The sequence below is a fragment of the Maniola jurtina genome, chromosome 11 (assembly GCF_905333055.1).
Source record: "Maniola jurtina chromosome 11, ilManJurt1.1, whole genome shotgun sequence".
Taxonomy (NCBI): domain Eukaryota; kingdom Metazoa; phylum Arthropoda; class Insecta; order Lepidoptera; family Nymphalidae; genus Maniola; species Maniola jurtina.
In genome coordinates, this window is record NC_060039.1 from 11,242,828 (window position 1) to 11,264,765 (window position 21,938).

General features: G+C 36.0%; 3 protein-coding genes across 3 annotated transcripts; all 3 read right to left on the reverse strand.

Annotated features, from left to right (window-relative positions):
• Positions 1-610: 610 nt before the first annotated feature.
• Positions 611-6,612, reverse strand: LOC123869270 (cytochrome P450 4C1-like). The gene is made up of 9 exons (XM_045912108.1): positions 6,403-6,612; positions 5,608-5,717; positions 5,346-5,436; positions 4,606-4,791; positions 3,358-3,734; positions 3,008-3,076; positions 2,399-2,567; positions 1,745-1,924; positions 611-1,339 (listed from the first exon to the last, which is right to left on the reverse strand). The coding sequence occupies exons 1-9, from the start codon at positions 6,566-6,568 to the stop codon at positions 1,158-1,160; spliced, it is 1,530 nt and encodes a 509-aa protein (XP_045768064.1). The 5' UTR covers positions 6,569-6,612; the 3' UTR covers positions 611-1,157.
• A 2,946-nt stretch (positions 6,613-9,558) lies between these two features.
• On the reverse strand, positions 9,559-13,786 carry LOC123869739. The gene is made up of 5 exons (XM_045912737.1): positions 13,661-13,786; positions 13,395-13,521; positions 12,122-12,392; positions 10,847-10,972; positions 9,559-9,681 (listed from the first exon to the last, which is right to left on the reverse strand). The coding sequence occupies exons 1-5, from the start codon at positions 13,767-13,769 to the stop codon at positions 9,559-9,561; spliced, it is 756 nt and encodes a 251-aa protein (XP_045768693.1). The 5' UTR covers positions 13,770-13,786.
• An 858-nt stretch (positions 13,787-14,644) lies between these two features.
• LOC123869271 lies at positions 14,645-21,171 on the reverse strand. The gene is made up of 5 exons (XM_045912109.1): positions 20,135-21,171; positions 19,245-19,368; positions 15,876-16,140; positions 15,220-15,339; positions 14,645-14,802 (listed from the first exon to the last, which is right to left on the reverse strand). Exons 1-5 carry the CDS (start codon positions 20,199-20,201, stop codon positions 14,677-14,679), a joined length of 702 nt encoding a protein of 233 aa, XP_045768065.1. The 5' UTR covers positions 20,202-21,171; the 3' UTR covers positions 14,645-14,676.
• Positions 21,172-21,938: the final 767 nt, after the last annotated feature.

Here is a 21,938-nt window from a genome sequence, read left to right on the forward strand (position 1 = left end):
ATTTAATATCAAGTAGGTATCTGCATAAATTATACATTTACGATAAGTAAGTTATCAATCTTTATTAGTAAAATTAATAATCAGTTCAAATCAGCAACGATTAAACAGCTAAATAAAAAAGTTACATGTCGATGTTATTAAACTTATTAAACTAATATTTTGTTTATTCCCTTGGGTATATCGATTTTGAAGCGCCATTTTTTATTTCTATGCTTGTGTAGTATATCGTATATTAACAAAAATACATACAGGTAGTATGAATGCTATAAAATTTCTACTCTATCCATTTTTATAAGAACAAAATAATATCTTATAATTCGTTTATCAGTCTTAGACCTATGCCAAAATGGGGCTAAAAATCATGGAATCATAATTTGAACAACAGACGCCTGAAAAATGTACTTTTTTATCACAAGAGTATCCGAATCACGTTATTTATTTATTTATTTATTTATTTATTTATTTATTATTATTGACATTAAAAAATATACAGAGAGTTTTTGTTACATTCAGCGCCACAAAAACCACAGTTGGTTTTACCGGGCACTGAGTTTACTAATTATAGCTATACAATAAAAATAAAATTATAGAAACCAGCATAACGTGTTTTCATTGTTTTAAATAAAATCTAAAAGTTAGTACTAAATAGTTAATTTGGCATTGAAAATGTTACATTATATTGATTAATTTTAACCATTATACTTATGCACTAAGAGCCAGCGCGTGCCGGACCTTCATTTTTTTATAAAATCCATCCATCTAACAAGCTAATGGATAGACCTAAAGCTTTGCAAATTTTATCGAAAGTGTGTATTATCCTCCCTCCCTCTGCGATTGATTAGAAAAGAAATAATTACTTGTTTTACTACTTACTACGGATCGCTTGATATGCGAGTTCAACTTGACCGATTTATTATTCACATGATATTGTGTGAATTTTCAAAAATTACCATACCATATTAAATTGAATCCATATAATACTGAATAATTAAATTAAACGAATGTCTTACGCTAATAGATTACATTAAAAGGGAAAATATACCGCGATGAAACTTAATGCAGCGCCACCTATTGCGCCACACGCCACACGATCGCGAAACGTAATAGGCTTAGATAGAGAGGTACATGTAGTCACATCTACACCTAAGTTCCTACGCTTATGATGCCTGTTCGTCGCTGAACCTCTTGCAGAAGCGGACATAGATTGGTTGATTATAGGTACGTAATACTAAATCAGTTCTAAATTTCAAGTCGGATGGCTTTGTGACAGGTTCCAAGCGAAATCTTCTTATCAAACTTGATATTAGAGTCTTCATCTCAAGCATCGCAAATTTTTTACCTGCAATTTGAAATCACTATAAGTTATTCTGTTTATTGCTACCTTTTTAGAAAAAAAATGATATTTGAAACCTCAATATCATTTTTGAAGACCTATCCATAGATACCCCACACGTATGGGATTGATGAAAAAAAAAATTTTTTGAGTTTCAGTTCTAAGAATGAGGAACCCCAAAATTTATTGTTTTTTTTTTTCTAATTTTGTGTGAAAATCTTAACGCGGTTCACAGAATACATCTACTTACCAAGTTTCAACAGTATGGTCCTTATAGTTTCGGAAAAAAATGGCTGTGACATACGGACGGATAGACAGACAGACAGACAGACATGACGAATCTATAAGGGTTCCGTTTTTTGCCATTTGGCTACGGAACCCTAAAAAACTGAAATGTAAATAAAATATTACCAATGCAGTTCCTAGGTCCCGCGCTAAAAGGTATATAGGCGTAACGATGACGATCAGCACAGTTTTCGGGCAGGAACCGCTCAGGGATGAAGCGTTCTGGTTCAGGGTATAAATCAGCACGATGATGCAAATCATAAATGAATATGTGATAGTGAGTGTTTGCTGGCACTGTATAGCCGTCTGAAAAAAAATTAGAAGATAATTTAAAAACAAAAAACAACAATCTTGATTTATATAGATACCTATTAGATAACGCAATAATTAATTATTACATGCATATAGTATCCACTAGCTGATACCCGCGACTTCGTTCGCGTGGATGTAGGTTTTTTAAAATTCCCGTGGGAACTCTTTGATTTTCCGGGATAAAAGTAGCCTATGTGCTAATCCAGGGTATAATCTATCTCCATTCTAAATTTCAGCCCAATCCGTCCAGTAGTTTTAGCGTGAAGGAGTAACAAACATACACACACACACACACACACACACACACACACACACATACAAACTTTCTCCTTTATAATATTAGTGTTATTAGTGTTAAGTGTTATAATGTTATGTTACATACATATTTTCCACGAGTTAGTTTAGATAGGTACAGTCCTATCAGGCAGACAATTAGTAGAGACATTTTACTCGTAGTTAGGTACTCACTAAAATTTAATTCTTCAGTAACAAATCGTGATATAAAAGGTACGCTGGGATAAAGTCGTAAGGATTCTTTAATACAACATTCCAAATATGACATTTCGCTAAGATCTTGCATTGTGGCTGAACGTTGAGAGCTTCCAAAAATACTCTGCGTTTCCTCATATATTTTATCCTGCAAAAATAGGTTTACAATGTACCTTAATTGCCTATCTATATTACCTCAAGAGTATTGAAGAATCATGCTGTGAGAAAAATACACGAACTGCAAGAAAATAAGCTTTTGAAAGAACAGATTAGTGCAAAGTGGCAAAAGTCAAGCAAGAGTGGCAGATTTTCCTTTTTCTCCACTTTAAAAAGTAGTCCATTATCGCGTCGATCTTTCGTCTCACACTTACTGCACGTTGATCCAATCATACCCTAACTCTGTGGCTAAGGATTTTCACACGCCCTCATAATTTTTGGTCATGGACCATAAAAACACGAAATATTGCAATGCTGTGTGAGTACCTACCTAGTATTTCCTTTGTTAAAGTTACCAAAACAAAGTGCAATTAAATAACTGGCATGATTAATGTTATAAACCAAAAATACGACAAGCAAAAAGTTTCATACTTGCACTACAGGTTCATTAGCAATTGCCATTATAAAGAATGATAACGCCATAGCAGTTGTGTCATGACCCTGGAACATAGAATATCGAATTATATGAAAAGATAACTTTTTACTTCGTTAATTTATAAACATAGTAAGTTAACATAAACAAAATCAAATTAACTTAAAATAAAAGTAGGTCAGTGTTTATCGCAATGAGTTTTTAAATAAGATTTTGTTTAACACGATATTCTAGAATCTAAATACAAGAGAGAGACTATGTATAATACTTAGTTCACTGATCTTGTACGAGTAGGCATGTCAAATTTTCCAAGAAATATTTTTTTGCAAACAGTTATATGAATTATTACCTCAAACATAAATGTATCAACCTCTTCTCTAATTCCTTCAATATTTATGTTACCTAATGTCTCATTTTCAAGCAGCAAATCCAGCATTGCCAGCCTTCCTTTTTTACCAATACTTTCATCATCTTCTAATTGATTGCTTTTTAAGCCTTTCAAAAATTCTTTTCTCTCTTTTATAATTTTATTTGTGAATGAATGCAAGTCCAATAAAGCTGCTTTTTGATTGCGTCCAATCGTTGACAAATTGAATATAACACTACTATAAAGCCAGATTCTACACATTCTTTTCACAACGGACTCTCCAATGGTTTCTATAGCTTTCAAATATTTCCTTATAACAGATTCTATTCCATCATTCATCGAGGTTCCCATAGTTGTTTCTGTAACATTAGCATTTTTTTATGTTCAAAATATACTTAATATCTATTAATGAAGTGATTTTTGTATTCAATTTTCATTTTCATTTTATTTCATATTTCATACTAACGAATAAATTTATACTTACTAATATTATAAACAAGTAAAGTTTGTAAGTTTGTATGTAGGAAGTAATTTCTGAAACTACTGAACCGATTTTGAAAATTCTTTCACTGCTAGAAAGCTACATTATTTCTGAATGACATAGGCATGCATATATTTAAAAAAAAATAGTAATCCCTACGGCAATTTTAACAAGCTACCCGTGCGGAGCCGGGGCGGGTCGCTAGTATAGGTAGGTACCATAAAAAGAAAAGTCCTGACTCAATGACTGACTCATCTATTGATGATTGATGATTCTCAATGATTGACTCTTTCAGAAAGCTGATGCCTAGAGGTTCCCTTTATTGTTTAACATGTACACACTACTTGAGACTTCCAGGAATCTGGAATTATGCCTTTTTCAAAAACACCGTTAATTAGAAAGCTGAATTTTTAAAAATTCCCACGGAATAGAAAATAAAATAGGACAGTCGCAGAATAGTATCAGTATATTTTTTTATAAAAAATAGCGACCAAACGAGCAGCTAGGTCACCTGATGTTAAGTGGTTACCACCGCCCATGAACATTTGCACCACCAGAGGAACTGCGGATGCGTTGCCGGCCTTTCAGGAATTTGTTGGTCCGCCCCTTGAATACCCCATGTTGTAATTTAGTGGGAACCACCGATATGAGTTGATTTCATAGTTTGCATGTGCGTGGAAAAAAGGAACTGGCACAACGGGTGGGATTTTAACAAAACTGGTATTTAATATATGTAATTAAAAACTAACCACACATGACACGCAAAGTTGTCAAGCTTATTAAGGGTTGAACGTCGGTCTGTGGGTTGCCAGCCTCCGCCTCTACCTTCTCCAGAAATTGTTCCGCTTGTTCTGTGAACGTTCTGAAATACTTCTTTAAAATATTGAAGTGAAAAGCTGGCGTCAGTAACTTACGACGTTGATGCCACTTCGGACCTGGAATCACACTAATATTATAAAGGCGAAAGTTTGTGTGTATGTGTGTGTGTGTGTATGTTTGTTACTCCTTCACGCAAAAACTACTAGACGGATTTGGCTGAAATTTCGAATGGAGATAGATAATATCCTGGATATATAACGTAAATACAATATTCAGCTCTTCTCGTGTTATTTATGCCATAATTCAAGGGTGCGGTGAAGCGGTATGTAGCCTAATGATTGAGACATCAGAGACGTATTCGAGAGGTTGGGAGTTCGATTCCGGGCAACTTTTCGGAGCTGTGTACAGTTTTAAGCTATTAAATATCACTTGCTCTAACGGTGAAGGATAATAACGTGAGAAAACCTGTATGCCTGAGAGTTTGTCACAATGTTCTCAACGGTGTGTGCAGTCTGCTCAAACACATTGGGCCAGTGTGGCAGACTATGGCTTAAACTCTTCTCATTCTGAGAGGAAACCCGTGTTCAGAAGTGGGATGGCGATAGGTTGATCATGATGATGATGAAATGGATGGATGAAGTACTAGACTTAGTATTAGTCTAATACTTACCATTACTTGTTAATAGACCTTCGCCCAGCCATGGCTTCAGAAAACCGTACGGTTCCAATTTATTATTATAACGTACCGATGACAATATTTTCTGGAATAAGGAAGTGAATGTCTAGTAATTTTGATCGGAGTTTTATTCATGACTAGTATGCGACAGGTCGAGATGGTAATCAGAATAGATGGGGGCAGAGGGAGATGGCAATATAACAATTATAATAATATCACTAAATATATGTATATAACTAATCAGCACTAGACCTACCTCAATATCTTCTGGATTGTACACGCCTACAGCCCACAAATTGATTGCGTGAATTTGATTAAATCCGCCAAAATTAGTGTACAATGTTCGTAAAAATGTAAATAGTTCATCTGAAATAAAAGGAAGGGTCTAGTGGTTAAGACCTTGTTCTCCTACATGGGGAATCCAGGGTTCGATCCCAAGCACGCACCTCTAAGTTTTAGGAGCTTAAGTGCAGTTAAATATCACTTGTTTTGACGGTGAACGATAAAATCGAGAGTAAATCTGCATGCCTGGGAGTTCTCTTTAATTTTCTAGGTGACGCACTTTTTCAAAATATTTTAATTCGTTTAGACTTTTACAAGTACTTTTGAATCGTCAAGAGCATCTACCACTGGTTCGGAAAGCCCTTCCTACCAAGAAGAACCAGCAAGAAACTCGGCGGTTGCTCTTTTCAAAGATTTGATGACCAATATTATGCTATGTATAAAAGTAATTTATGTCCCGCGCATTGCTGGAGCGCGCTGGCAGGTCAAATCCACGCTCTTTTATAATTTACATAATCCTCGATTGTATAATATGCTTTTCTTTTAGTTTTAATAGATTTTTTAAACTTATGTAAAGGCAAATCCAAAATTGATTGTGGAATTTTGTTACAAAAGATTATACCCATTCCCACAAATGGCTTTTGGACTTTTGGACCTTTCTTTGGACTTGTCAGCGTAGTAGACCATGGCCTAAACTCTTCAAATTCTGAGAGAGGTGTGTGCTTAGTAGTGGGATGAAGATGGGTAGAGATAGTGATGATGCGCTTACCTGGAGGTAACAGGAAATGAAATGAATTCCCAATAATAGGCCACCTTTTTGGTCCGGGTATTCTAGCTATTTGTTGAACAGCACCACTGTACCGGTCATACAAAAATAAAAGCACAGCAATTATTGTTATAGAAACAAAAATAAAATATATAAGTAGAGGATACATTATTCTCTTGTTTATTGTGAGACGCTAGACGATGCAATGGTTTGTTCCAACTTGATTTCTTAGTACTTTGTACCAACTTATCTCGTTATGACTTAGTATGTCGACCTATCTTTTTTGTCAACCCTTATCACACATTCATACTTAGGTAAATAAAATGCAAGTCTATATTTATACCTGACTAGCTTTTGCTCGCAATTTCGTCTCCGTGATATAATTTATAGCAGCACTTGGGGTTAATCTATATATATAATAAATAAAATTGAAGTACCTGTCTGTAAAGAAATAACTACCTCATATTAAGCTTATGTGCTTAATTGAACGGTACCATACCTGACTCACGGGCTAATCTTCGTAACGGCTGAACCTATTCTGACGGGACTTTCACAGACAAGTAGAGGATTAACCAAGGAGTAACATGAGTGTGTAAGAATTTTGCATGCAAACTCACGGACGAACAAATTTCACCGTTTTATAATATTAATATGCACTTAGTAGATATACCTATAGATAATAATATTATCATTTATTTGTAAGCCGGACCTAATTACATTATCTATAGCTACCTATAATAACTGGACGATTTATGTGCATTAAATACCTATATTTTTGAAAATCTGTACTGCAGAAAGCAATTATTATTATCCATCGCATCGTACAGAGCCCACAACAATAATTTAGAGCCTCGATAGCTCAACCGGTAAAGGAGTGGACTGAAAACCGAAAGGTCGACGGTTCAAACCCCGCCCGTTGCACTATTGTCGTAACTACTCCTAGCACAAGCCTGACGCTTAGTTGGAGAGGAAAGGGGAATATTAGTCATTTAACATGGCTAATATTGTTAAAAAAAAAAAAAAAAAAAAATTGTCTGTCTGTGGACGCACCACGATTCACGCTTTGAGTATTGAATGGATTTGATCGCAACTCGGCATAGATTCTTACTATACCTGGAGCACCAGCCACTAGGTAACCTCCTCGTGTGCCTGAGTGTTGAGGGTAGCACTTGGGCCGGTGCAGTACTCTGGTAACATGGTTAACAATTTCTCTTCATTCGATATTGTTGGCAATGGGTAATTCACCTGGCAGGAGAGTGTTGTGCGCGCAGAGAGCGCAGTAAACGTACTCATAGGGCATAGCCTCAGGAGTGGAGGGTGTGGCTTTATTGGGTGGTTGGTGACGAGTGTCACGTCACCCATCCAATCACTCGCTGCCCCATCGGTTTCTCGCCTGTCCAGTTTGGTGACGGGCGAGGGAGATGTTGAGGAACGTGGAAAGGGAATTGCCCCACCCGCGAACCCTAGCCCTCGGGAGGACCTGTGGATGATGGACACGGGGCGGTCCGTCGTTCACAGTGGGGTTGGTTGCCGTGCTGTGGTTCCGTCATGCATCTAACCTTGCTTGAGGGCACGTAGTGTCCCAGTGGTGGGTCTATTATGGCGGACATCCACTGGCGGAGTAACGAGGTGTTGTCGGTCCCTTGTGCTCCGTCGCCAGCGTTGGTATAGTAATTCGTAAGGTTTTTAGTCAGTAGGAATTCCAACGAATTGACAACCTCGTCCTTTTTTAAGTCGGTTAAAAATATAAACAATCAACTTATAACGATTACGCACTCATCCGATCCGAGTCCTTGAAAATAATATTTCCGTGACAATATATCGGATGTACCTACCTCGGATTCAAGTCGGACGTATGACATACATATTATTATGTGAAAGATATCCACTGAATAGCTTGGATTTGGATCAGAGATCGGATTAGAGAGTAAACAATATCCAAGTTCGGTCCGAGTTTTTTATATCCGTATTTTCACGGACTCGGATCGGATGAGTGCGTAATCGTTATAATTCAGAAGTCAAGACCTCAACCTACGCCACAAGAACCACAAGACGTGTAATGTAACATGCTGATACGTCTTGTGGCTAAGGTGTTAAGTTATTATTTACTAGCGACCCGCTCCGGCTTCACACGGGTAGCTTATTACAATTTTAGAAGGGATCTCTAATTTTTTTTTTTTAAATAAAATATTGCCTACCTATGTCACTCAGTAAGAATGTACTTAGCTTTCTACTGGTAAAATAATTTTCTAAATCGCTTATCGCACCGCACCGCAACGCATCGCACCGCATCACACCACATTGCATTGCATTGCATCGCGTCACATCTGATCCGATCCGATCCAATCCGATTCCATCCCATTCCATTCTATTACGCTTTAATTTCCAGTTTATTTTATTATGCTCGCACGACTTCATACATAACTAAACGGCGGCCTATGTAATAGCGTATTTGTATTAGCTTGAAGATTATTTCAAGTAGGTGCCCAAGACTCATAAAGACAAATTACGCTAAAGTGTCTAATTAAGTAAATAGAACTGGGTTACTTAAACTAATCTTCTCTTTTCTTTTATGCAACTATCTTATGCCCGCAACTTTGTCCGCGTGGAATACAATTTCAAACCACTATTTTAGGGATTTTAAAAAGTTGTTTCTTAGCAGATGTCTTACGGATGATATAATAGCTATCTGCATTCTGTATGCCAAATTTCAGCCCGATGCGTCCAGTAGTTTGAGCTGTGCGTGACACCTTTTCCTTCTGTAAGTATATTATGTGCTAAATGATGCCGGCGACTTCGTCCGCGTGGACTTAGTTTTTTTCAAAACACGTGGGAACTCTTTGATTTTACCGTATAAAAAGTAGTCTATGTAAATTTAACCCCTGTAAGTACCAAATATATAAATTGATTAAATGGATGGACCTTTAAGAATCCCGTGGCAACTCTTTGATTTCCGCGATAAAAAGTAGCCTATGTCCTTCCCCGGGATGTAAGATGTACCTTTGAACAAAATTGGTCAAACTGTTGGAACGTGAAAAGCTAACAGACAGACATTCGCATCGCATTTATAATGTTAGTATGGATGTATGGATTTAGATAAAGTCCAATAAAATAAATTAATAAATTAACTTCAAAATATTTAATTACAATAGTAAATTTTCAGCATCTTTTGTCGAAGCGCAGAGAAGGAAACTCTATGTTCTTGGCAACTGCCAGCATGCGTGGTGCGATGATTTCTCGTGCCCATCTGCTAAAGCTGGCATCGTGGTCATGGGCCGTGAACTGTTAACAAGTAAATTAATATAAAACTCTTTTACATTTCTAACACCTTAACAGTTTCATTTTATTCCAAGTAAAGGCACAGACGGAGTGTATGAGTCGAGTCTTGATCTGTCTGTTAGCGGCCTGTATCGCATGAACCGTAATAGTCTACCTACTCCTAGTGCGAGTCGGACTCGCACACGAATGGTTCCGTACCAACGATGGTAAAATTAAAAAATTGATTAAAAAATATCTAAAAGTGTTATTTCTTGTATGAACAAGAACACTTTTAGATTTTTTAAATTTTCATGACAACAAAAATAATAACAAGTGTAAATTAAAAATTTATAACACCCCCGACGATCCAAAGTATCTGAGTTTTCCAAAACATCATTTTCAAATAAATAATTATGTATTTAGGCAACGTCCATCTTGACAGCTTGACATTTGTCTATTGACATAATATTATGAACCTAACGGTTATCTAACCTTCTTTTCTGCAAGAAAACTAGAAAAGAGCTGATAACTCTTAAACGGCTGAACCAATTTTTTTAGATTATAGCTAAGAACACTCTCGATCAAGCGACCTTTCAAACAAAAAAAACTAAATTAAAATCGGTTCATTCGTTTAGGCGCTACGATGCCACAGACAGATACACAGATACACAGATACACACGTCAAACTTATAACACCCCTCTTTTTGTGTCGGGGGTTAAAAATATCAAAATGAATATTTTTATTATTTTTGTTGATAAAGCGGCAATAGAAAACAGAAAATTCTATAAAAATTTCAACTCTCTATCTATTAGATACGATCCATCATCTCTATCATCAGCCCGTTCATAGACGAATGGATATACAGTGACAAAATAAACGTCAGCTTGAAATAAAATCTACTTTAAAATGTTCATTTTCGTCAACTTGCAGCAATTTTAGAAAAATACTCCACATAATCTTTTAAACCTTAGCTGATAGGGGCTTCTTTAGGGAACCATTCAGACAACATGTGTCATATTCAATCTTTTTGCAAACCTAAGACTCAATGTAATAAATAATAATACATGCCATATGAATGATCCCCTAAAAAGCCCCTATCTTGACTATGAATTCCAATGTTATTTTCCGTCTAAAATATCATGAGTAAATTTCAAATCGGGATGAAGAATATCTACAGAGGAATCTTACGCTTCTAGAAAGCATTTCCGTTATGTTGTTGGCAGGCCTGTAATTCACGTGACGATTAATACCAACTCCTACAGCCTGGACCGTCGCCGTTGTGGACAGCTCTTTACGATCTCGATTCCATGTGATCTGAAATTTAGAACAAATCAATCGTTTTTATAGTGTGAAATTTCCCGCAGGAAAATGATTTCAGCTTGGTAGAAAAAACCGGTCAAGTGTCAGTCGGACTCGCACCATCGTACAAGAAATATCTAATACTTTTAAATTTTTTTTGTTAAATAATTAAGGACAACTTCAAGGGTTTCCAATTTTCCCCTTTATTTGTGCTATATGACATTTGCCAAAATTCTAGGTCAACGGGAAGTAACCTTATGTTTCGATTCTCTTGACCGTTCTACATAGACACGACAGACAAACAGACAGACAGACATACAGACAGATAGACAACGAAGTGCTCCTATAAGGGCTTCTTATTTTCTCTGGTGATACGGAACCCTGAATATTATGTATTCAAAAAAAATTCAAATCATTTATTTAAGCCTGATGAATTAGCAAGCTGAAGTGGCAGTATGCAGGCCATATCTGTCGCAAAATCGATGGCTGCTGGCGACCGCATACCAGCAAGCGTAGTGTGGGGACCTCCAACCCGCTGGGTTAGCGGGAAATGGATGGATAAAGAAGGCGAAAGGACCGGGTGTGGTCGCGCGCTCTCGGGAAGGTCTATATTCTATACTAGCTGATGCCGCGACTTCGTTCGCGTGGATGTAGTTTTTTAAAAATTCCGTGGGAACTCTTTGACTTTCCGGGATAAAAAGTAGCCTATGTGCTAATCCAGAGTATAATCTATCTCCATTCTGAATTTCAGCCCAATCCGTCCAGTAGTTTTAGCGTGAAGGAGTAACAAACATACACACACACACACACACACACATACAAAATTTCGCCTATATAATATTAGTGTGATCAAGCAATGGACGCAAACAGATTGATTGATTAAAGGTTGCTTTTATTCAATACAATAACTCAAAATTTAAAAACCCCCCGACACATAAACTTCTGAAAACTAGAAAAAAGCTGATAACTTTCAAACGGCTGAACCGATTTTCTTCGATTATAGCCAAGAACACTTTCGATTAAGTTATTTTTCAAACAAAAACGAACTAAATTAAAATCGGTTCATTCGTTTAGGAGCTACAATGCCACAGACAGATACACAGATACACACGTCAAACTTATAGCACCCCTCTTTTTGGGTCGGGGGTTAAAAAACATACTAACCGATGTATGAAAAGTGACGTGATTATGAGAATACTCTCCAGTAAATCGATGTGGCCCAGAGTCGTCTAAATTGGCAATGACATCGAATCCAATATTAAGCTCGTTCAGATTGGCATACCCTTGAATGAACAGAGCATTTTCTTGTGTGCCGTTGACTGTTGTTCTAATCGCTTGAGCTCGAATGTCGGTGAGGTTGATTTTCTCAATCGACACAATGAATCCATTCTTGTAGTCTACTGTACCTGTTGCATGCCATTTGAATAGTCGTTCGCTGTTAAAACAAACAGGATTTTATCAAAATTAGATTGGTTTTTATTATGCACCAATCATTATCATACTCAACCCAACGTCTTGCAACGCTGACTCACTACTAAACACGGGTCTCCTCTCAGAATGGGAAAGGTTTGGTTCACCACGCTGGCCAAGAGCGGATTGTTAGACTTCACAAACCTTTGAGATTATGGGAACTTTCTGGCATGCAGGTTTCCTCACTTTGTTTTCTGTCACCGTCAAAGCAAGTGATAGTACCTACAATTGCTTAAAACGCACTTCGAAAAGTTAGAGATACATGCCCTGCATCGAACCCAGACTCTCCCAAGAAGCGATAGATGTCTTAACCTCTAAGTAGGTTATTACTATTCTTTCATATCATATCACCGCTCATTTGCAGCAATACAAGTGTAAATTAAAAATTTATAACACCCCCGACAAGTGAAGGTTACTGTAACTAGAAAAGACCGAAAATACCTGATAACTTTCAAACGGCTGAACCGATTTTCTGGGACTATTCCGCGCCTACGATCTATAAAGTATCTGAGTTTTCCAAAACATCATTTTCAAATAAATAATTATGTTATTAGGCAACGTCCATCTTGACAGCTTGACATTTGTCAATTGACATAATATTAAGAACCTAACGGTTATCTAACCTTCTTTTCTACAAGAAAACTAGCAAAGAGCTGATAACTCTTAAACGGCTGAAACAATTTTTTTGGATTATAGCTAAGAACACTCTCGATCAAGCCACCTTTCAAACAAAAAAAAGTAAATTAAAATCGGTTCATTCGTTTAGGCGCTACGATGCCACAGACAGATACACAGATACACAGATACACAGACACACAGATACACAGATACACACGTCAAACTTATAACACCCCTCTTTTTGGGTCGGGGGTTAAAAACAATCCAAAGAGTGATCTAACATATCAACCTACTAAACTATACCACACTATACATTGCAACACGACATACGAAAACTACGATAGCTTACTTAATCGTTTGACGTCTGTCCAACATCTTCATATTGCACCATTTGACATCTTTTTCTATTATTCTGAACGTTCCTTGCATCACCTTCGCGTAATAAGCACTGTAGTCCACCAAGCATGCTTCTGATCCTGATAACAAAAATTGATTAACGTCTATGCAAGCAAACTGAAGGCACCTTTAATTTAGCCCCCATAAGTTTAAATAAAATCAGTGAGTACGTTTCTAAAATCTATGGTTGCTGAGTTATAACATAACGATTAAACATACCTTTTTTTAATCCAATAGAGGGTTTGCTACCTCCATACCAAAGAGGGTTTGCTATGAAGGACTTGCTTGGAGGCAACAAAACAGCAGCGCTTCTGATGTTGAAATACATGGACTTATCTCTCCCAGTTACACTTCAGCCAACAACCTTTTCGGTGCCGCTATGCTCTAGAATATAATACTCTAGAGTACCTACCTAATACTCTAGATCGACTGTAGAGTGACCAAAAGCGTTCTTCAAGGTCCTTAGACGTAAATACCGTCTAAGTTAGACGACGATGAGTAGAAGTCGAATCAAACTTACAAGAATATTAAATTAACAATATTATTATTACTTACGCCAGTCAACATTTTGACACTGAACAGAAATCGCCCAAAGTAAAACGACGCAAGCGCAACCTAATATTTTAATCATGATTATCTTTTCACTTTAATAACTGACTAATAGGTTGAGAGGAGCATTGATATTAAAATTAATCATAAATCTAGTGAAATGATTATTCGCGGTATCATATAAGTATGCAATCTGATAAAATTTATAATGATAATGTTGGTATAAATTGTTTAGTTTAAAATAAATAATTGATAACTACAACGTCATAATTATTATAATTTCCAGATTTTAAAGATGTGATTAACATTTAGTAGTTTGGTAAAAACATCTTAAAATATAAAAAATAGTATCCTATGCTTTGTGCAAATCAGTTTATAACATCGTACTACAGTTTACATGGGTAAAGAAATAATAATAAAAAAACAAACAGACACAATTTCTGATTTATATTTATTGGATAATAATTCAAATATAATAAAAAGTAGAAAAAGAAGATATTCAACTACAATTAGATATAACCAACCTTCTAGTTTTTACAAACATATCGTTAAAAACTGACTTGCATACCTACGTACCTAATTTTGTGTTTTATAACAAAGGATTTCAAGAAAAACAAGTTTTTTACTATGCATAATTATTATTGTTTGTAGGTATACTAAAATATAAGTGCTAAAGTCAAGTAATATTATGTAGCACAATTATAACAAATCCTTGGGAATTCTATTTCTTTTGTAGCCAACTCAAGAGTTATTGGTTTTAAAATGTCTCTAGCCCATCTTTCAACACTAGTAGCCGTAGTAGTAGAGTTAAACTGAAAAAAATGGTATTATTAATTGTTAAAGTCAGCAAGAGCTTCTGGTAAGTGGGTATATTAATACAAACTATCACGAACTCGCATTGAGAGATCGCAACCAAGTAATTAAATGTTAAAATGTTATATAGAATAAAATTTATGAGTGTATGAAATATATGCGTATGTGTTGAATCCTAATTGAATTCTAATTGAAGCATGGTATCCAAGACGAATACTACTACATTACTACACCTGCGTTGAATACTCTACTTTTGCCACCTCGCGAGACTATAAAATCAAGGCTAATATACTTAAATAATAATTCATTCAATAACACCATAATATACAAGACTTGGAGGGAATTTTCAAAAATCTTTATAGATTTGTGATAGCACTTTTCTATAGTTTAGAGATGCTTACTATACTTGAACTTACTATAGCAGTAAAAACTTTCGTCACATGATTCTCTGGGGTAAATTGCATTCGATTCGTGGTTCTTGCCAGGACTCCAACAACATCCACTGTTATTTCATCCGTAAACAAGTGTTTAGTTATCTGTAACAAAGATGTTCCATCAAGCAGAGTTTTGAACTGTGTTATTGAAGCGCGTATTTACAATGCACACAATATGAAGGCAATCTTAACATCGTGAAACATCAAGCGAGTTGCAGGGATCTAAACAATTGTGATTGTGAACACCCGTACTAGAGATCTCTATCATGCGCAAAAGATACGCATCCCTGGTCCACTGAGTGAGTGCTACTGCCAATAGAGCTGTGAACGTGATAGCCAGCCAAACTTAAATGAGCACCCAAGCCAGGATTATAAGAATTGGGCGCCCCTCAGTACCCAGGTCCGTAACTGCATGGGCTTTGGAGGTCCCAATTTGGTCCTTAGGTACTATTTCCCTTGGAGAGCACATTAAACAATCGTTAATCTAACAGTCTAAATTATTGTACCTACTCTTTACAGAGTCATATTAAGAAAGGATTTAGGTGTTCATCGCATTATTTTATTCTGAGAAAATCCCCTATTGGAACTACCATTCGACCATAGTGAAACAAATTACAAATTGTATACAGAAAACTCACTGTGAACTGAAACTGTACGTCTGGGTAAACGATCAACCCAGTCGAGTGAATAACTTTCCCATGTTCTTTAGCAATCACGTTAAATCCTACAGCAACGTCGCTCATCTTTACTGTTGAGTGAACTTCAACCCTCGTGGTGTTACCAGACAATGGCAACCATTTTTGTTGTATCGTGTTATGGATAATACCTATTTTTTGTATCGACACAACAAATCCATCTTTCAAATCGACTTCGGCATATATTGCTTCACTGAGGACATCTTCGCTGCAAAATTTATATGTACTTTAAACTCGCGAGCAAAGAATCTGGATCTGTATTATACACCTATTAGTACACCTATCAGGGGGCACGGCAGTGCCCCCGCCAAGACGAGCCAAACGGCGGCCGGGGCGCTACGTACCTTTTTCTCGAAGTGTTTCGCCGTATTTTCGACCCGTCATAACTTCGGTCTGGATGACGCTAGAAAGCTGAAATTTTCAGTATAAGGTGTCCTTAGCAAATTTACCAAATATACTAAGTATCAAATATCTAGCTTTTATGGTTACAGATTTATTGATACCTAAAATACGCCGTTTTCGTCCCTCACTGATGATCATCACAATTCATAGTCTGTAATTCTAGGGTACTTCCCGAAGTCCTAGAAAGCTGAAATTTGGTATGTAGACTAAAATATGCATACAAACTACAGGAAAATTAAGAAATTGCAATTTCCCCCCCTCTACACCTCTTATGAGAAAAGCAAATCTGTAAATTCTGTCGCTAGAATGCTGATATTTTCAGGATAAGATGTCCTTGGCAGATTGATTAAACGCATTGAGTATCAATTGTCTAGCTTTTATAGTTTCAGATTTATTGACAGTCAAAACTTCTAGTCTGTAATTCTAGGGTACTTCCCGAAGTCCTAGAAAACTGAAATTTGGTATGTAGACTAGAAATTGCATACAAACTACAGGAAAATTGAGAAATTGGAATTTCCCCCCCCTCTACGCCTCTTATGAGAAAAGCAAATCTGTAAATTCTGTCGCTAGAATGCTGATATTTTCAGGATAAGATGTCCTTGGCAGATTGATTAAACGCATTGAGTATCAATTGTCTAGCTTTTATAGTTTCAGATTTATTGACAGTCAAAACTTCTAGTCTGTAATTCTAGGGTACTTCCCGAAGTCCTAGAAGACTGAAATTTGGTATGTAGACTAGAAATTGCATACAAACTACAGAAAAATTGAGAAATTGGAATTTCCCCCCCTCTACGCCTCTTATGAGAAAAGTAAATCTGTAAATTCTGTCGCTATAATGCTGATATTTTCAGGATAAGATGTCCTTGGCAGATTTATTAAACGCATTGAGTATCGATTGTCTAGCTTTTATAGTTTCAGATTTATTAACAGTCAAAACTTCTAGTCTGTAATTCTAGGGTACTTCCCAAAGTCCTAGAAGACTGAAATTTGGTATGTAGACTAGAAATTGCATACAAACTACAGGAAAATTAAGAAATTGGAAATTTCACCCCTCTACGCCTCTGTATGGGGGAAGCAAATCTGTAAATTCTATCGCTAGAATGCTGATATTTTCAGGATAAGATGTCCTTGGCAGATTCATTAAACGCATTGAGTATCAATTGTCTAGCTTTTATAGTTTCAGATTTATCGACATTCAAAACCTCTAGTCACAAATTCTAGGGTACTTTCTGAAGTCCTAGAAGACTGAAATTTGGCATTAAGTAGGAATTTCAAGAATTATGAACAACAGATAAATTAAGAAATCGGGTCCCCCTTCATCCTCTCGTATATGAGATGCATATCTGTAAAATCTGTTGCTCGAATTCTAAAGTTTTCAGGATAAGATGTCCGTGGCAGATTTATCAAACGTACCAAGTATCTGTGTTTCCTGAAGCCCTAAAAGACTGAAATTTGGTATATCTGCTTCAAAATTGAGTTGCAAGATTCCACCCGAACAAACATATTTACATACGAGTACATTGCAAGTTGAATAAAAGCTTTTAAAAAAGAGGTAACGATAGAGAGTGGGCCATGAAAATGATGTACCTACAAAAAATAGATCTAAAAAAATCTAGGGCACCTGCCAAAAAGAAATGAAATCCCACCAAAAACATTTCATGTAAAAAGATAGCCAAGACTCACAAGTTCATAATGTTTTCACTGTTAAAAAGTTATGAGATCTCTAATAGAGCCAAGCCCCTAGCTGAGCTTAGATTTGTGCTGGCCATGGGACCTATCCGAAGTCCAAAGTAATATATAGCTCTTAAATGTTCTTGACTGTATCACATTTATAACAATAAACAACAAATCACTCTACTTACAAGTTCTGATTCTACAAACCCTATATCTTGGTAAAAAAATTACGGCTTGGCCGTTTACAGTTCGTGGATTTTTTATCTGAAATGACATTTAAGCCCGGAATAGCTTCTGCGACCATCACGAATTACAATACAAATTAGTAATTGTCGAACAAACTATTCCTTAAGGCCTTAAAATATGTTATATCATGTAATAGTTTTACAAAAATTAAACGGCCAAGCCGTCCTTTTTTTACCAAGATGTAGGGTTTGTAGAATCAGAGCTTGTAAGTAGAGTGATTTGTTATTTATTGTTATAAATGTGATACAGTCAAGAACATTTAAGAGCTATATGACTTTGGACTTCGGATAGGTCCCATGGCCAGCACAAATCTAAGCTCAGCTAGGGGCTTGGCTCTATTAGAGATCTCATAACTTTTTAACAGTGAAAACATTATGAACTTGTGAGTCTTGGCTATCTTTTTACATGAAATGTTTTTGGTGGGATTAGTTTTTACTTTGTGTTTCAACCGACATCGATTCTTTGCACGCATATTTATTTTGTTTATTCTTTCTAAGTTGCTTATGTTGAAAATTGTTTTAACAACCTCCTTGGCGCTGCACTATGCGGTCTTGCAAATGGGAGATCTTGGGTTCGATTCTTGATCTTGGCAACTAAGAAAATGTTATAATTTCTAAATTGGTTCTAGTCTGGTCTTGTAGGAGGCTTCGGTCGCGGCTAGTTAGCACCATAGCAGTAAAGCCCTACCGCTAAGTGATTTAAGCAGCAATACAGTCTGTGACAGCTCTCTACCTATTACGGTTCACAAGATACAGCCCGCTGACAGACAAACAGACGCGGACGGACGGACAGACGGACAGACAGCGGAGGCTTAGTAATAGGGCCCCGTTGGCACCCTTCGTGTACTGAACCCTAAAAAAGAGTATCACATTTTTTTGCGATAGTTATAAATTAAAAACAAAAAGAGGGGGTTTTTGCATATTCTCAATAATTTTGAGATTATGGTCAGTAAAATGTCCAACTTAAATATATTTTCTAGAGTCTACCTACTTAACAATGACATGCACATCGTCAACTTTCAAGTTGCACCAACACCGTTGTTCGACTTTCGACATCGTCTTCTGTATGATAGAGATGGCATAGCTGGTGTGATCTATTAAACGTACTCTTCTTACTGAAAGAAAACACAAAGGTGGATGTTCGTTAGGATTCTGCATCTCCAGAGAAAAAAGAAACCATTATAGGATCGCTTCGTAAAAATAAATTACCTTGTCGCTTTTTGTAGCAGAGCTTGGTATATAACGTACATACCTTCCACCTTTTAATCCACCTTTATCTACCTACCTAGTAAATAAAATTGTCTTCTCATAAAATTAAATAACCTAACCATAATAACCGTCATCATCAAACGCCTATAGCAGCCCACAGCTGGACTAAAGGCCTCTCCCAACGAGAGGGTTTGCCCATAAGCACCACGCTGGGCAGACGGGTTGGAGATCGCAGTAGATGGTAGTACTTGCACAGAGGATGCTGTCTATACTCCCTTACGCATACGACACCCACGGGACGAGAAGGTGAGGTGACAACTGTATTCTGATCTGCCGTCACCACACAACATTATTACACTCATTTATTCATTACTAGAGGATACCCGCCACTTCGTCCCCGTGGATTTAGGGTTTTAGAGATCCCGTGGGAACTGTTTGATTTTCTGGGATAAAAAGTAGCCCGGGATGTAATCTAACCCTGTACCAAATTTCGTCAGAATCGGTTAAACTGTTGGGCCGTGAAAAGGTAGCAGACAGACAGATAGACAGACAGACACACTTTCGCATTTATAATATTATAGTATGGATCTCATTATTACCATATTTTAAAAAAATATTTACAAAAATAAAATAACAGAAATGATTACAATACTTATTTATCAATTTACATACCGGATGATGGCGATACTACAACTAAGTCACAAATAAACAACAAAAACAACCATATTATGTCTCTCATATTGAACTTCGTATTAAGTATTGAATTATAAGCTACAAAATATTATGTAACTCGATTTAATAGGGGTAGCTACAGTGTTGCTAATATACATAGTAATTAGATAGGTATAGGTACATCACAGAATATTGCTAATATCTTCTAGACTTTGTCATGATAACGATTTTAATTTATATCAAAGATTTTATATTTGTTATCTAATGATTTTATTATCAAGTTTGATTCCCATCTTATTATTTTCATTAATGATAAAATAAATACAAATAGATACCACAAAAATTTCTTTATTTACAAAAAGGGTTCTTTCATTTCACAAAATCATTATTCAACTTATTCTATAGTAAGAACTAAAATAAAATGTTATAAAGCATGACAGTTAATTATATTATCGTCGCAACTTCTAACATCGTTGTCAAAATCATTGATGTAGTTATAAATTAAGCAACTAAGAAAATATTATCGATCAAAGCTCGAAAAAAGTCAGTCTAGCAAGCATCCTATGAGTAGGTAGATAAGTTTAAATTAAGGAACTAAGGCCGAAACGACACGTCCCTTGATTCTCCGGCAAATGGCACAAAATTGCTAAAAACTTATTTTAGTTTACTTAGTTATCAGAATAAAGTAAAATTTTACTATAGCGAAAATATATCTAAGAATTCTTAGTACCATTCTCAATACCCAAAAATCTTGCCGGCTTAGCCCGGAGTGTTGAGTATTTTCTCTAATATTTAGGTAGATATCTAGGTATCATAGTTTTCCGGTTTCAATTAATTCTTTTATTTTAAACTTTTGTATTTTACCAGACACAGTTTTGGGAAATTCATCCATGATTTTCAGTATTCTAGGTATTTTATAGCGAGCCAATTTTCCCTTACAATGGTTTGTTAGATCGTGTACCGTGAAAGTCGCGCCTTCATGAAGTCTGACTACTGCACAGAGCTCTTCACCTAATCTCTCGTCTGACACTCCAATTACCTGCAATTTAGATAAATAATTATAATTTCATAGATTTTTAATATCACTTCGATATATTATACTAGAACTGAGAACAAGCCGAGTTACCCTTTTGGTTATTAGATTTCGGCCTCCAAAACTAACTTTTCAGAGTTCTGTGCGTTTTAAGCAATTAAGTAAATATTACTTGCTTTAATGGTGAAGGTAAATATCGCGAGGAATCTAAATACCTTCAAAGCAAGAGTGAAGACTTCATCATTGCTTTTTTAAGCATGATGGTTATCCAGCGCAAGCCTAAAATTCTCGTTTCGTTTCAAAATTAAATACCCGTATATCTGAGAGTTCTCCATAACATTTTCAAGGGTAACCCGTTCTCATTCTGAGAGAAGACCGGTTCTCAGTAGTAGGCCGGCAATCGATGAAGACTTTTAATATTTCAGAAGTAATTAGTTTCTACAATTCCTTTCTACAAAAAACGACGCAAGCGCAACCTAATATTTTAATCATGATTATCTTTTCACTTTAATAACTGACTAATAGGTTGAGAGGAGCATTGATATTAAAATTAATCATAAATCTAGTGAAATGATTATTCGCGGTATCATATAAGTATGCAATCTGATAAAATTTATAATGATAATGTTGGTATAAATTGTTTAGTTTAAAATAAATAATTGATAACTACAACGTCATAATTATTATAATTTCCAGATTTTAAAGATGTGATTAACATTTAGTAGTTTGGTAAAAACATCTTAAAATATAAAAAATAGTATCCTATGCTTT